At 39.7% G+C, this 15,193-nt stretch overlaps 1 protein-coding gene across 4 annotated transcripts in view; it reads right to left on the reverse strand.

The window, feature by feature from the left end:
• The window catches only part of MOV10L1 (Mov10 like RISC complex RNA helicase 1), a 34,870-nt gene extending 22,899 nt beyond the window's left edge, over positions 1–11,971 (reverse strand). For 2 of the 4 annotated variants that reach the window (XM_039388760.1, XM_027741867.2), the window contains exons 1-8: positions 11,848–11,971; positions 8,569–8,753; positions 6,012–6,168; positions 5,534–5,646; positions 4,542–4,732; positions 2,321–2,461; positions 1,210–1,451; positions 913–1,102 (exon numbers count right to left, since the gene is read on the reverse strand). In XM_039388760.1, coding sequence (XP_039244694.1) covers positions 913–1,102; positions 1,210–1,451; positions 2,321–2,461; positions 4,542–4,732; positions 5,534–5,646; positions 6,012–6,168; positions 8,569–8,753; positions 11,848–11,926 — 1,298 coding nt within the window. In that variant the 5' untranslated portion in view covers positions 11,927–11,971. Of the gene's footprint in view, positions 1–912; positions 1,103–1,209; positions 1,452–2,320; positions 2,462–4,541; positions 4,733–5,533; positions 5,647–6,011; positions 6,169–8,568; positions 8,754–11,847 lie in introns of those variants that run through there. The other 2 variants (XM_039388761.1, XM_027741868.2) reach the window with 2 other exon arrangements.
• Positions 11,972–15,193: the final 3,222 nt, after the last annotated feature.

Raw genomic sequence — 15,193 nt, forward strand, 5'->3', positions numbered from 1 at the left:
CTCTTGTGATCGTGGAGCAATGGATTTCCTGCAAATAATATAACCATCTGTTATGTTCACGTCACTGTCATTTTACAGACATTATCTACTCCCACTATGTTATGTCATTAACTACTACTATTTTCTTCCAATAAAAATCAGAATTGAGCACTAAAATGATAACTACTTTCAAAATCTAATACAAGATAACTTGCTAATATGTACTGGTTTACTTTACACTATACCATATACTGGTTTTGACTGGGGCAGAGTTAATTTTCTTCATAGTAGCTAGCATGGGGTTCTGTTTGGCTTTGTGCTGAAAGCAGTATTGATAACACAGGGATGCTTTCATTGTTGCTGAGCAGTGCTTACAGAGTCAAGGCCTTTTCCCCTTCTCGTACTACCAACGAGGAGGCTGAATGTACACAAGAATTTGGGAAGGGCCACAGCCAGGACAGCTGAGACCCCAACTGACCCAAAGGATATTCCAGACCATATGGCATCACGCTCAGCATATAAAGCTGGGGGAGGAAGGAAGAAGAGGGTTGTCCAGAGTGATGGCGTTCATCTTCCTAAGTCACTGTTACACGTGATGTGGCCCTGCTTTCCTGGGGATGGCTGAGCACCTGTGCGCCCATGAGAAGCGAAGAACTTCTTATTTTACTTTGCTTGTGTGTGCGTGGCTTTTGCTTTACCTATTAAAGTGTCTTTATCTCAACCCGTGAGTTTTCTCACTTTTACTCTTCCGAGTGTCTCCCCCACTCCGCTGTGGAGGAGAGAGTGAGCAGCTGTGTGGGGCTGAGCTGCCAGCTGGGGTTAAACCACGACACACCAAGAAGAGAACAACGCCCAGAATAAGGAAACTATTAAGTCTCTTTTCATGACTTGTTTCCATTGTATTGGTTAGAAACAATGGAAAGAAATACTTACACAGCTGTGCATATGATCACTATGAATGTTTTTCCACCTGGTGGTATTACAATTTCTCCAGTAATTTTGCCAGTTGGTTGCTCCACATGTTCTCTTTGCTCACTTCCTCCATTTTGTAGATTTTCATCTTTCACCAGGGAAATGTTTTCTTCAGTCCTTGATAAATTTGTATCTTGAAAATTCATTCCTTCTGTAGTAAACATATAATAACAAATTTTGTTACCACAGTTGCTATTGCTAACATAGGCAAGTCTTCTCAAACAAACCTACAGGTCTCCTGTTAACACTTCACTGTACCTGGAATGACTCCATTCTTTATAATGGATGTATTGTTCGATGACTCGCATGTTGTTCCTCCGCTGCTGTTAAATGAATTAACTCCATCTTTTGAGAGGTCTTCTTGATTTATTGGAAAAGATGGCAGATATGCTTCTGGGCTGTTCTCACATTTTTGAGGAATCTGAACCCTGAATTGCTTGTCTTTCACCCATCCAGCTAATCTGCAGCTGATTAAGGACTGTGGTACACTCCCTTTATTCCTAGAAGTAGTTATGTGATTAGCTACATAATTAAACGCATAGTGAATGTTCTTGAGAAGTTAAATTCTACCTGAAGTCAAGTACAATGGCCTGCAGGTTAGTTCATCATTATTTCAAAACTGCTATCAGAAAGAAATTGTACTGCTGCTTCTAACTCATGAGGACTAGAACCTCTACTTTACATTAATATTTCTAGGTCACATCAACTACCGTAACAAGCATATAGAAATATTGTGTATAATAAAAATCTATGGGAGCTTAAAATTCATCAGTGGGTAAGTAATTCTTAGGGAAGAATATAGGGCAACAAATAATGAGTATTCGGGTGTGTCTTCATTTAAGACTTTATGCCCAGATGTGAAAGAAAAAAACACTAACACAAAAAATAGAGAAAATTACCAAAACAAAAAACCTCTCAAGGATACACCAATATAGTTCTTTGGCATCCAAGTTTAAAAAAAATTAGAAAAAAAAAATCTGGTCTGCTTTTAATACATGAGTATGTAACAGTCCTCTTGTTCTAAGGTTTTTAAGATGGCAGTGTATCTGCAGTTTAAATTGAACACACTTACAAGTAAAAGCATTTATTTCAATCCTTATTCCAGGAAAGATCTGATTAGGATTGAAAAAAGATATAGAACTGGGAAGGGTTAATGCACTCTCTGCAATATAAATACTCAATATCAAAAAGGTTACCCTACAGACATTAAATTTAATGTTAAATTATCTTTATTTCCATAGTATCTGGAGATTATTTGAAGATTAAAAATCACAAGGCTCCACTACAAGAGGCTTCTGTATGAAAGACAGGTTTACAGACTATGGAGAGATGGAAATAAAGAAATCTTCAAATGAAAAGAAAGTCTTACTCTATCCAAATGATAATTCTTTTAGATTCCCCCTGCTTCAGAGTTCCAAAGTTAGTCATTCTTGATATTTTCAACTCTCCTTTTTCTCTCATTAAGTCTTCATAAGGCTCATCTGTATTACCTCCACTAGAGTGAGATTGTCTGTAAAAATAATTTTAGGTAGCAATTTTTAAACACTAACAGACTCAATAAATATTTTGATTCAGCACAAGTTTAAGAAGCACTATACAAAGGCAGAGTCACAATATTTAGAAAGAAGAAGGTGAGAGAGCTAATTTTTTCTCAGCCACTTATACTTCCAAGGCAATTGGATTACCTTTCCTAATTTAAGCAGCAACAAGCTTTTGTCAGCAGCACAGTAAACCAGCATAAAACTTTGGACACAAGACTGAAATGATTGAGAAGTTCGCTAATCTTTGCTGAAGAGCTGAATCAAACAGTGACTGAAGCTGTTATGGATCTTCCTTCGATTTGAAAAAAGACACAACAAAGAGCAGTTCCTTAGCAAGAGTCATGTGTAGAACTGGAGCTTAAGCGATAAAATTACTAGACCGGAAGTGTTTTAACCCAAGCACTTGCGTCTTCTGCTTATTGCTCCAACAATAACAGCAAACTGAAGAAATTAAAAAACACATGAAAACCAAAAAGCACCCTTGAAAACTTCAATCATGCATACTACCAAAAAAAATATCTGTGAAACCAGTCACATGCTCTTTCCAGTCTGAAACACTGACCACGGCTCTAACCTCCTTCTACCTGTAGAAACAATTTTTTTAAATTGCTTTTATGTTGCAATTAAGAAACTATTCATTTAGATAGAGCGGCATGGAAATAACTCGGAAATATTTTAATAATCTCACCAATATTTACACACCCTAAGTATTCCTGAGTTATCTAACATACTGAAGTAGAAAATGAATGCAGCTGCTCTTCATTAGCTACAACAAATTACTAGCCAAGCCCACTAGATGTCTCCCCTTGCAGCTTAAGCTGCCTCAATTTTTTGATATGGTAGGATGTACACTAAGCCTGAGAAATCAACCCTAAGGTCTACTTTTGTAATTTGGCTTTAGTAATAATTTTCTGTATAAAATCTATCATTAAAAACAGGTCCAACTGAAAAAATATGTGAACAATTTGTACTGTTTTGCAAAATGATGTCAAGACTTCAAGTTTCATCTAGGTACAATTTAAATCTATTTTATCTGTTATCTTTAGTGAAAAGATCTTATTTCATTCCTTGTAGATTCCTTGAAGATGTGTACTGCCCTTAGCTTTATTTCCTGGAGATGTCCCAAAGGCAAGTTCTCCCAAAGACTATGTTTGAAAGATATCACAATGTTCTTTTGCTCTCCCCTTTGGACTTTGCAATTGGTTGACAATTTATTTTTGGCCTGCAAAATCAGACTCTGTAATCCTACCAACGCCTTAGCATGGCAAGTGATAGATTTTACAGGTAATAGCCCTATTTATTTAGGTGGTATTTGTTTTTCACAGGACAGACACTTAAATTCACAGGTCAAACTTCAGATCTTTGCTGCAGAACTGCTACTTCCTAGTTGCCATTCTACATCTGTAAAGCTGATTCTTTCACTAAGTTTTACTTCTTCTCCCTGAACATCATCTACTTTTTCCAACCTCTTCTGCAATCTCTCCTGATCCTCACATCACATATGTCATCTAAAGTGCCTGCAGAACCTCTCAGTTTGATACTTGCAAGTCCAACGAATCTCTATTATTCAGATTATTTGACTGTTCCATTTAGGACAGATACCTCAGCAATCACTATAACTTAAGCAAAATGGATTAAAGAAACATTCATTTTATATCAGTCTTACTGAGAATGGTTTTCGAACAGTCAAGTCCCCACTAAAAGAGCACAGATTAGAGGAAACAAGGTAAGAGCATGAGCTTGGCATTTTTCTAATAAAGCCCTGCAAAACTCCTACCCTGCCAAGCAATATCCTCGAGCTTAGCTGCTACTAATTTTGCTTCTCTAGTAAGTACAGATGTCCTCACCTTCTGGAAAGGGGGGGAAACAAAAAAAAAAGCAAGGGCCATATAATAACACCCTCTGATTTTTCCAATGATCTATCATGCCTTCTAGACACATAGGGAAGAATTCCCAGTATTTCTTGTTTAACATATGAAATGAAATGTAAGCTGCATAATTACACTACATCTCTAATTGTTATAAAGAGAACAAAATAATGAATATTACCCATCCTCACTGACTGGCACCAGGCAGAGAGCTCTCCAAATATAACATGACTGACTGCTTTCCACCACAATTGTATTCACTAGATCATGTCTACGAGGTGAATAGCCATCAGGAAGTCTCAAGGAATCCAAAGTGAAAAATATACTCTCATCTACTGTCCCAGTTCTTCCACAGATGCTGGAAATGCGAACCTGTAATAGTTTGTATTCAGTGTTACTTGATATTATCTGCTTAAGCTGACAGACATAATAGCATTGTGTATTGTTGTCCCGTGAAACAGGCCTTCTAGCATTAACAAAGCTGCATTCTGAACTTTCAGTTATTCATAGGGGGTGAACTAGATCTGTAACCTGTGCTTGTCTTTAGATTTAAAATCGTAAAGAAAAACAAGTACTTCAGATAAGCATTAGGTTCCACTTAAGTGCATATTACAATATGTACATTTGCCTTAATTACGATACCTCTCTTGTGACAGATCAACTTACCTAATTTATACTTCAATATAGAAGGCACAAGAGAAGAAATATTTTCCTATGCTTGACATGCAAATATTCAATATATACAGTTAAGACAAAGAAAATAAACCACTAATCTAATATATGCATTACTAGAGTGAACAGATACTTTCATTAAAAAAGGGGACAACGGTTGTTTTTAAGCAAAAACACTTGGAAAAATTAAACATAATTAATTCCACAGTCACGACTTCTTAAAAAGTTTGAAAATCCACACATCCTCATTACAACCAATAGTAAGCATTCAAATCAACAATTGATAATAAGTTAGTTACTCTTTCTGTTCAAACCAAAATGTGTATGCTTTTTCAAAAAGCCTTGATATTCTAGAAACAATCCTACAAATGGATAAATTGATACATTTTATCTTTTGATTAAACAGAAGATCTACCAATATTCCTAACTTAAACCAACTTCATTAAAAACCCCACTTCACACAAGATTCCTCTTGCCAAAAACAATGTGCAGAATGTTTACCTTGTTTACTTGCTTATATCTCAAAGGCCTTACATCAACTGCTTCACTCTTCCATGTTGTCAAATTAATAAAATACTTTGCTTGCACCCAATCACCTTCATAGGGTATGAAATCTATATAAAATGGAACATTTCTTAAGTTTAATTACTACTGATACTATTTAATTACTATTGATATATCGATTTACATTACTCTCCTACAGAACGAGTGTAAGTTAAGTAAAATCCAGGACAATGCATTATTCAGATCCACTGACTCCAAACTTCACTTTGCAGTTCCTCTCCCCATAGGTTATGCCAAACTACATAAGAGATGCTGGTGGAAAAATACACCTGTTTTCTTCACCCATGTATGGGTGTTTCACTGCACACACTCTATTAGAACTTACTCGGGATCTCAACTGCAAGTCTATCAGAAGATATTTCTATTGTACATATGAATATATTAAGAAAGAGGAAACAAGAAAGCCCCTACACACCTTCCCAGACGTCTTCCTTTGCAAAGTAAGTATTCTGATTAATATAGCCACCATGCTTAGAGAGAGAGGTAATACTGCCAATTAATGTTTTGTTATGTAGTTCAGAGGCATCAAAAGTAGGACTGAAGTCTTCTTGTGTATCCTGGATGGTGTCTATCTATTAATACAAAAATAACCCCAACATTTAAACAGCTGATACTTAGAATTACATGTTAAACATATATTCCTACAATAAATATCAGAATTTCAATTCCTTATGGTAGCAAAGCTTCTTATTAGACAGTTATTTAGTCACTGTAGCTGTTACTTTTTATACACAAAAACAATGAGTAGTAAACAGTAAGTAACTTCTTTAAAAAATCTGCTGTATGCTGCAATGCTGACAACTACTATAATTACATGCTGATTTTTCAAATCTTTCTCAGGCTTCCCTTGCTTTAGGTCTACTCAAGAATTTTCTTCATATTGACAAGAGAATCACCCTCAGCAATGTGACTGTACACAAGCAAACCTAGAGCTAATCATTATTTCAGAAAGCAAAAAATATGTTTCTAAGATAGTGTTTATAAACACTTTTTCAGACTGACCCTCAGTTGTTCTTCAATAATTGGCATAGGAAAACCCCTAGAGCTGCTTCTCATAGACTCTCTATAGCACCACCTCAAATCTACATTTACAGAAGTCTGGTCCAATCTGAACTGGACTACGGTCCTAATTTTTATATGATTTGTTTTGTTGAACATAACGCATGTTACCATTTAAGATAGTAATAAATAGTCTATGTCTACCTCTACTTCAGAGTTTGCAAACCCTACAGTTAGACTACATATACTTAGCTATTGTTTAGTCAATACAGTGATATTGCATTTAAAGAACTATCATTACCTGATATTCCTTTTGGTAACATGAAAACTCACTGTAAAGAATATAATAATAATTAAAAGAATATATGTTTTGCTCCAGTCTGACAGACATACCTTCACATTCACCAAGAATATCTGAGTTAATTGGAAGGAGACAGTACTCATGTTCAAGCATCATTTTGTACAGTATTTAATGATTATACTTGTCAGGAAGCTAAATTTTCTCCTCTGATGAGGAGTTTAAAAAGAGACTTAGCTCTTTGCATCTGCCCCCCAAAAACACTACAATGTTTTTTCTTATCAAACTCAGAGTGAGTCAAGTTTGTGCCACTACATGGGAAGTAATTTAAGACATCAAAAACTATAGAATGAATTTAGGTTTTTATTCAAATACTTCAAACAGACTTTGAAGAAATGAGTTTTTTCTTCTTGCTTATTGAATCAAGACTGTTCTTGGACTTTGACTTTCTATGGAGTCCAGTCAGCTTTTGGCATAAACTCAGCTTTCAGCTTTTCACCCAGTCACAAACTACATTGCCAACAGTCTGAGATGCCCGTAGGATTATGCCTCACAAACAGGAATAAGATAAATCACTATACTTTTGAAAAAAAGATCTTTTGGAAATGCCATTATCTAGAACACACAGCAAAACATCCCACAACTGCTAAAACATTACACTTGTTTTGTAGATCCTTATGTAGTTTTTCAGCTGCCAGGCTTATGTATTTTGGAGCAACAACAATATTTCAACAGCATGGTGAAAGCTGTCAGAAGGAAAACAAGGAAGAAAAAATAAGATTTAAACTAATCCATTGTCTGATCCACCATCTGTGGGTACTATTTTACCAAACAGCATTGAGACTGCTTGTTGGACAAACAATATTTTTATATAATATTTTTATATAATAAATTAATTTCAATTTAAAAAAAAGAAACAAAAGGAAATAAGAAGAGACAGGTTATCTTACAAGACACTAGGTTTTTGATAACACTGGAGCCAGTAATACTTTAGAAACAAGACTTCTCTTTTACTTTCCTTCTGTGTTTCATTTTAGATCACACAATAAAACTCTCTCCCCACTAACAGTCTTTCTTCAGTTTTATTTAATCAATGAAACTACATTGGTTTCAACATTAAATATGCTGAGAAAAAACTCCCCTCAAAATTTGTGACAAGGTATAATCAAGCTTGAAATAGATTTACAACTGAAGTGTTAAGCAAGCAAAGTATGGGTATCTCCATTTTTATTACTGTCTGTAACACTAACTTGCCAATTTTTACAACAGGGAAATTTATGTTCTTACTTCTGTGCAAAAAGAGAAAACTTGCAGCCCCTGCTTTTATGTTTTTATGCCTTCACATAACAGTAACGTAAAACTGACTTTGAAACTCAGAAAAGTTATGCACGGATCTGGAGCAGCTATGACTAAAAAATTCTGATGCAATTATCTCAATCAGTAGTTTCATATCCCCTACATCTACACCTATAATCAGAGAATCATTATTAAACATAATTTTAAAGGTGATGGAATAAAATAATAATAAAAAAAACTGAAAAAGAACTCATCCCCACTGGGTGAAGGGCTGGCAATTTCTCCTATTTTGTAGAATTTGCGAGGCCAGAACTATAGCAACTTCCAAAACAAAGCCTCAAGCTACTTACATAGACTACTATTTATCTTCACCTCTTACCCTGATAGCCTTCAGGCCACCCGATGTTTTATCCTCTTCCACTGTGGCAATAACTTCTTGTCCAATGGCCAGCAACATATTTTTTGTAACAACATCCTTTGTGAAGACTATCATGTCATCTATCATCCCATAATCATGGCAAAGTCTTGTCACTACTCCTTGTACTGTTTTCAATTCTCGATCACCTGCATCAAGAGGAAAAGCCCAAATCATGTGTTTACAGAACTATGCAACAAGTTAGGAATGCTACTAAAAGTGCTATCCCTTCTATCAAAAAGCCAACTAAAAATAGCAACAGTTGCCAACTAATTACTTTGACACTTAAGTCTTGAAGTCTTATGGCAACTTATCGTTTCAACTAATTAATAAAGGTAGTTAAATACAAACTATATCATAAAAAGCCACATTTTAAGCTGCATTAAAAAAACCCCCAACGACACAGAATATCTTGAGTTGGAAGGGATCTATGAGGATCACCGAGTCCAACTCCCTGCTCCTCACAGGACTACCTAAAACGAAACCATGAGTCAGAGCATCATCCAGATGCTTCTTGAACTCTGACAGGCTTGATGCCGTGACCGCTTCCCTGGGAAGCCTGTTCCAGTGACTGACTACCCTCGCAGTGTGGAGCCTTTTCCTAATGTCCAATCTGCATTTCCCTTGGTGCAGCTTCATTCCATTTCCTCATGTCCTATGGCTGCTCCACAGAGAGAGGAGATCAGCACCTCCCCCTGCGCTGCCCCCCTTGAGGAAGGTGTCAACTGTGATGAGGTCAACTGTGCCTCAGCCTTCTCTTCCCCAAGCTGAAGAAGCCAAGTGACCTCAGACACTCCTCATAAATCTGACTCTTGAAGCCTTTCACCATCTTCCTCATCCTCCACTGGATACATCAAACCATTATAGTGTAATTCTTGTACTGAGGCATCCAAAACTGGCCACAATATTCAAGGTGAGGCCACACCAGCGCAGAGCAGAGTGGGACAATCACCTCTCTCGACCAGCTGGCGCTGCTTTGCCTGATGCCCCCCCCAGACATGGTTGGCTCTCCTGGCTACCAGGGCACTGCTGACTCATTCAACTTGCCATCACCCAAATCCCCAGATCTTTTTCCACACAGCTGCTCTCCAGCCTCTGTAGGCCTGTCTTTTTTCCCATTTAAGTTGGAAAAGACCTTTAAGATCAGGGAGTCCAACACTGCTGAGTTCAACACTAAACCATGTCCCTATGAGCCATATCCACACAGCTTTTAAACTGCTCTAGGGATGGGGACTCAACCACTTCCCTGGGCAGCATGTTCCAACGCTTGATAACCCCTTCAGTGAAGAAATTTTTCCTAATATCTAATTTATTCCTGATACGACCCAGGCTGCCATTGGCCTTCTTGGCCACCTGGGCACACAGCTGGCTCCATGTTCAGCTGCTGCTGACCAGCACTCCCCGGTCCTTTTCCACTGGGCCTCTTTCCAGCCACTCTGCCCCAAGCCTGTAGCTCTGCACGGGGTTGTTGTGACCCAAGTGCAGGACTTGGCACTTAAACGTGTTGAACTTCATGCAACTAGCCTTAGCCCATTGATCCAGTCTGTCCAGATCCCTCTGCAGAGCCTTCCTACCCTCCAGCAGATCAACGCTCCCATCCAGCTTGGGGTCATCTGCAAACTGACCGAGGTGCCCTCGATCCTTTGGTCCAGGTCATTGGTGAAGAAAATATCCACAGCCTTTCCCTCATCCACTAAGTGGGTCACCTTGTCCTAGAAGGAGACGAGGTTGAACAAGTAGGACCTGTGTCTCATAAATCCATGCTGGCTGGGCCTGATCCCCTAGTGTTCTGCACATGCCACATGATGGCACTTATGATGATCTGCTCCATAACCTTCCCTGGCACCGAGGTCAGGATGGCAGGCCCGTAGTTCTCCAGATCATCCTTCCCTTCCTGTAGATAAATATCAGATTTGCTAACTTCCCACGTACTGGGACTCCCTGGCTTAGCCAGGACTGCTGGCAAATGATGGAAAGTGGTTTGGTGAGCTTTCCTGCCAGCTCCCTCAGTGCCCTGGGGTGTAGGTCTTGTAGGTCTGCGTGTGTCTAAGTGTTGTAACAGGTCACTGCCCATTTGCCCTTGGATTATTGGGGCTTCATTCTGCTCCCCATCCCTGTCTTCCAGCTCAGTGGGCACTGGTCTTGCTATTAAAGACTGAGGCAAAGAAGGCATTAAGTACCTCAGCCTTTTCCTCATCCTTTATCACTGTTTCCCTCTAAGCTAAGGCTTCTCTTTAGCTCTCCTTTTGTTGCTATCATATTTACAGAAACTTTTTAGTTGGGTTTTGGCCTTTTTAATTTTCTCCAAGCATAATAACCTCATGGTACCCTTGCAGTCATCTTGAGTTGCCTGTCCCTTCTTCCAAAAGCCAAGCTCTCTTATTTTTTTCCCCAGAGCTCCAGCCAAAGCTAAGGAGCAACTCCCAAAAGCTCTGGGGCACCAACTATTTTCAAAATTTCCCATAGTAAAAGAAAGTTCTCAGCACACTTTGTATGACATATTTAAGATTCCTATACTGAAAAAGCAGGGAGAGTAAACAAAGCTGTACAAAATAATTCTTCATTTTTTAAAAAACATTACAGTTAATACACTTCTGAACTGAGATGTGGTGCTGTTTTCCTAGAACCATAGGAGTTTCTAGTTTTTTGGATTATAAGTACTATCTCCTTACGTATCACACAAGCATTCATTCAACTGCATTGCACTGCAACTTCAGGCTTAAAGCTGAACTGAAGTACGCTAGTTTAGGCTTTAAACACTTTATTAGCTACACTCACAATCAAGAAAAAAGGAAATCTTTTTTTGCTTTAAGTATTCATAAATATGAAAAGGCACTTTTTGCTCCATTGAACAATCCTACTAAAAGCACTTGAAATGTCTACGATTTTGGAATATGAAAGAGTACACCATCATCTCCATTCTACAGCCCACGCAAAATGCAGTTTTATTTATTAAGACAGTAGCACAAGGGAAAACCCAAAGCATCCACTACAACACTCCTCCTACACCGCATTCCATACTCTAAGCAGCCACAGTATCCTGTTCTATGCAGGAAACAGTGACAAACTACTGGGAACACTCCCACATTTCTGTAGTCAAAACGCTGTCTTACAACCTTCTCGTTTCCTTTCGTAAGGAAACAGGTTCGCACTCAGCTCCACTCACGAGGCGGACGAGACCACCAGCGCCCCCACGGCTCTGAAGCTGCACCACAAACCCACAACCGGCCCAGGGACCCCTACCTGAGGTCGCCCATCTCTCATCTTCGTCACCTGCACGTCTCCAGAAGTAAGAGAGCGCCTTAGAAAGGAGGCAGAACATCCCGGAGCAGCTCAGAGCGGAGCCAAAGCCTCCGGCAGCGCCTCCAGAAGCACACAGACGACGCTCGCTCGCGACGCCGCCGACCGAGCTCTGCCCCCGCCGCGCCTCGAGCCCCGCGCCGCCGCGGCCAATCGCGCTGCGCACTCACGGTCACGTGGGAGCGCCCACGCGCCTCGGGCACGCCCGTTCCCGCGGCTCCGAGGGGGCGGCGCTGCTGGATCCGGGAAGGGGCAGCTCTGGCGAGGGGAGGCGGTGTCTTTTTCCCCGCATTCACCGAGTGGTGGCACTGTCGGCAGGAGGGAGGGTGAGAGGGTCTTCATCATAGAATCATAGAATCAGCTGGGTTGGAAGGGACCTTCGAGATCATCAAGTCCAACCCTTGATCCACTACCGCTGCGGTTACTAGGCCATGGCACTAAGTGCCACATCCAGTCTCTTAAAAATCTCCAGGGACGGAGAATCCACTACTTCCCTGGGCAGCCCATTCCAATGTCTGACCACCCTCTCCGTAAAGAAATTCCTTCTAATATCAAACCTAAACCTCCCCTGGCACAGCTTGAGACCATGCCCTCTTGTCTTGCTGATGGTTGCCTGGGAAAAGAGACCAACCCCCACCTGGCTACAACCTCCTTTCAGGTAGTTGTAGAGAGTGTAGGGTTTCAGCTGGCAGGGCTGAGGGCATGTTAAAGGTGGTGTCACACGTGGTTGCCACAGAAAAGCTTAAAGCAAAGCGGTGCGTGCAGCCCATTGCTTGCTCGCGGTGCTGTTGCAAATTGTGCTCATAGGCTGTGACATGGTTTCAGTAAGTGAGATGTCCTGACCGGGGAAAACCCACGGGCAGCCGCTGGGCTGAGGGCTCTCTGTGCGCTTGTGTGGCCCTGGGAATGAGCCAGGCATGGAGCCCATCCGGTGTGATGAAATGGAGTGCGTGCAAGAGTTTGCGTGTGCAAATTGCACGTTATTGGATCGCTATTCTCTCAAGAGCAGCCAGTGTCAAAATGATAGGGTAAGCTCTAGAACATGATAAACTTGCCTAACAGAAAAAAAAAAAGTATTTTTGTCCTAATGTCATAAATGTAGGAGCTGCTGTGGTGCTAGAGGAAATAAAATTTTAGTGACTTGCTTACCATCTCCATAGTTCATATTTTTACCAGTTCTCTTCACACAATACACTTCAGGTATCTTGTATAAGCCCCCTTTATATCTTTTTTAACAAATACTGTTTCACAAAGCATAGTTCTTGAGTTGATGAGCTCAGCATCCCAGTAGTTTCAATAGGAACTGCCACATAGGACTGCTAGAGGAGGTGGTTTCAGGAACTTGAGCAAGGCAGTGTATACTTTTATGGGAAATGGTGGCTGTTGCGGAAAGGCCAGAGTGATTCATTGCATTCTGTGATTTAAGTTCTGTCACTAAAGCAGCAGTTGTCTTTGGCAACTTTTTCGTTTCTATTTGTAGGGTTCGCTCAGGATTATTTAGGCAAAGAAGGTCCAGGAATATATTTCAGATTGTTTAACACTTTATAGAGTTCTGTGCAGTTCCTACAGGAGAATAAATTCTGGTTGCCAGTAACTGCACACAGGTTCCAGTGTCTCACTCTGAAGTAACTGAGATGATGCTACTGGGAGGAAAAATGTGTATGAGTATCTGTAGTCAGTGATGTTTTTAGAGAAGAGCTGAAAGAGTGATAGTCTCTTTTTGATACCTTGATTTAAAGAATTTTAGGTACTCTTTTCTTTCACTAAGATTCCAGTGGAGTGCAGGCAGGGGACTGTTAGTTGTCAAAAATGTGACAGATGAAGAAATAGGGTTTTTTTGGAGAAGGGAAGTAGTTATACATGCAAAAATTCTCGCCTGAAGATTCCGTAACTTATAACAGACTTCCCAGGCTGTGCTTCTTGGTAATCTTATTGCAAGAGAATGTACTAGGCAGAAAAAAACAGTATTCAGTCTGGATGTACTTTAAAATTGTACCATGATGTGTTTATGACATACATAAAACTAGAATTTTAACAGCATCCAATGAATAGTTTGTATGCTGATGAAACCTGTTCAAACTCTTCAAGTGATGATTCACGTGCAGGACTAAATCCAAAGAATTTTATAGTATACTGGGGGAGCAAGACATCCACTTGCAGCTATTGGACCTGCATTTTGCCCTTGGTTCAGTACATGCCCAAAGATATGAGCTAGGAAACAAGGACCAAAGAATCAGCTTCAGAGAAACAAAATACATTAAGGAGCTGCTTTTAAAAGAGCTGAAAATATTGAACAAGGGATACAGGTAATGAGCTAAAATAGTGTAATTAAATATTGTGTGAAAAAATAAAAATGTAGTGCAATAATAACTCATCAGAAAATGAAGAGTTGGGCAGGACAGTAAACATAAATTTCACCTGAGCTTCAGGTGCTGGTCGCATTTCGATTTGGGAACATGAGTGTGAGCCTGGGTTCAGTGCTAGAGAAACTGGCCCAGGACAGAATGCTTTTTTGTTAACTACTGATAGCAAAAGTAGGACTATGACACTTCACTTATGGTTGTCAGTCTCTTTTTTATCTTTTGTGGTTACTGTGGAGGATGCTTGCGGTGCACAGCCTATGGCAAATGACCAAGTACCTGCTACAGCTGCTTCAGGCAGCTGAATTTGTTCAGTGATAATTTCTGTGATGGAAGCAAGTAGTTCTTCACAGCTGCTCACTATTTGATTTGATTTGATTGTCATGCTTTGAGATCTTTTGGCCTAACTTAGTATGAAGCCACTTAATTTGTAAATCCTTTTCAGAAGCCTGTTGTGTTCTCTTGGAATTGTTCTACTTCCTGTAGTCTTTGTATAGGTTTCCTATGCATTCTTTAGAATTAAGAGGAATCTCTTTGTGCAGCATGTTTGTACCTTATTTAGCATTATAAGCTTTTGAGTTGTGACTTGGGCTCTGGTACCAGATCTTGCCTTGTGGTTGTGTATACACAAAAATGAGACTTCTCATGGAATCAGAAACATGAAACAAAGGGAACCTAAAATAAGGGCCCCTGAAAATATTTAGAATAGAAACTGCAGTGTGAAGTTCAAGTGTTTTTTGTTGATGCTGAGACCAAGTGCAGAGAATACAGTAGTTGTGTGGTGAACCTCTGTGCAAAAAGGAAATGGAAAATACTGAGAAGTGCACAGAAAAAGGGGGCAGGAAGAATTTCACCATAACCAGAGAAAATACTATAGTGCCACACTTGAGAGAGGGAACTTTCAGATACGATACTGGCTGAAACACTTG

This window comes from Pipra filicauda, unplaced genomic scaffold (assembly GCF_003945595.2).
Source record: "Pipra filicauda isolate LSUMZ 115617 unplaced genomic scaffold, ASM394559v2 scaffold681_size158758_pilon, whole genome shotgun sequence".
NCBI lineage: Eukaryota > Metazoa > Chordata > Aves > Passeriformes > Pipridae > Pipra > Pipra filicauda.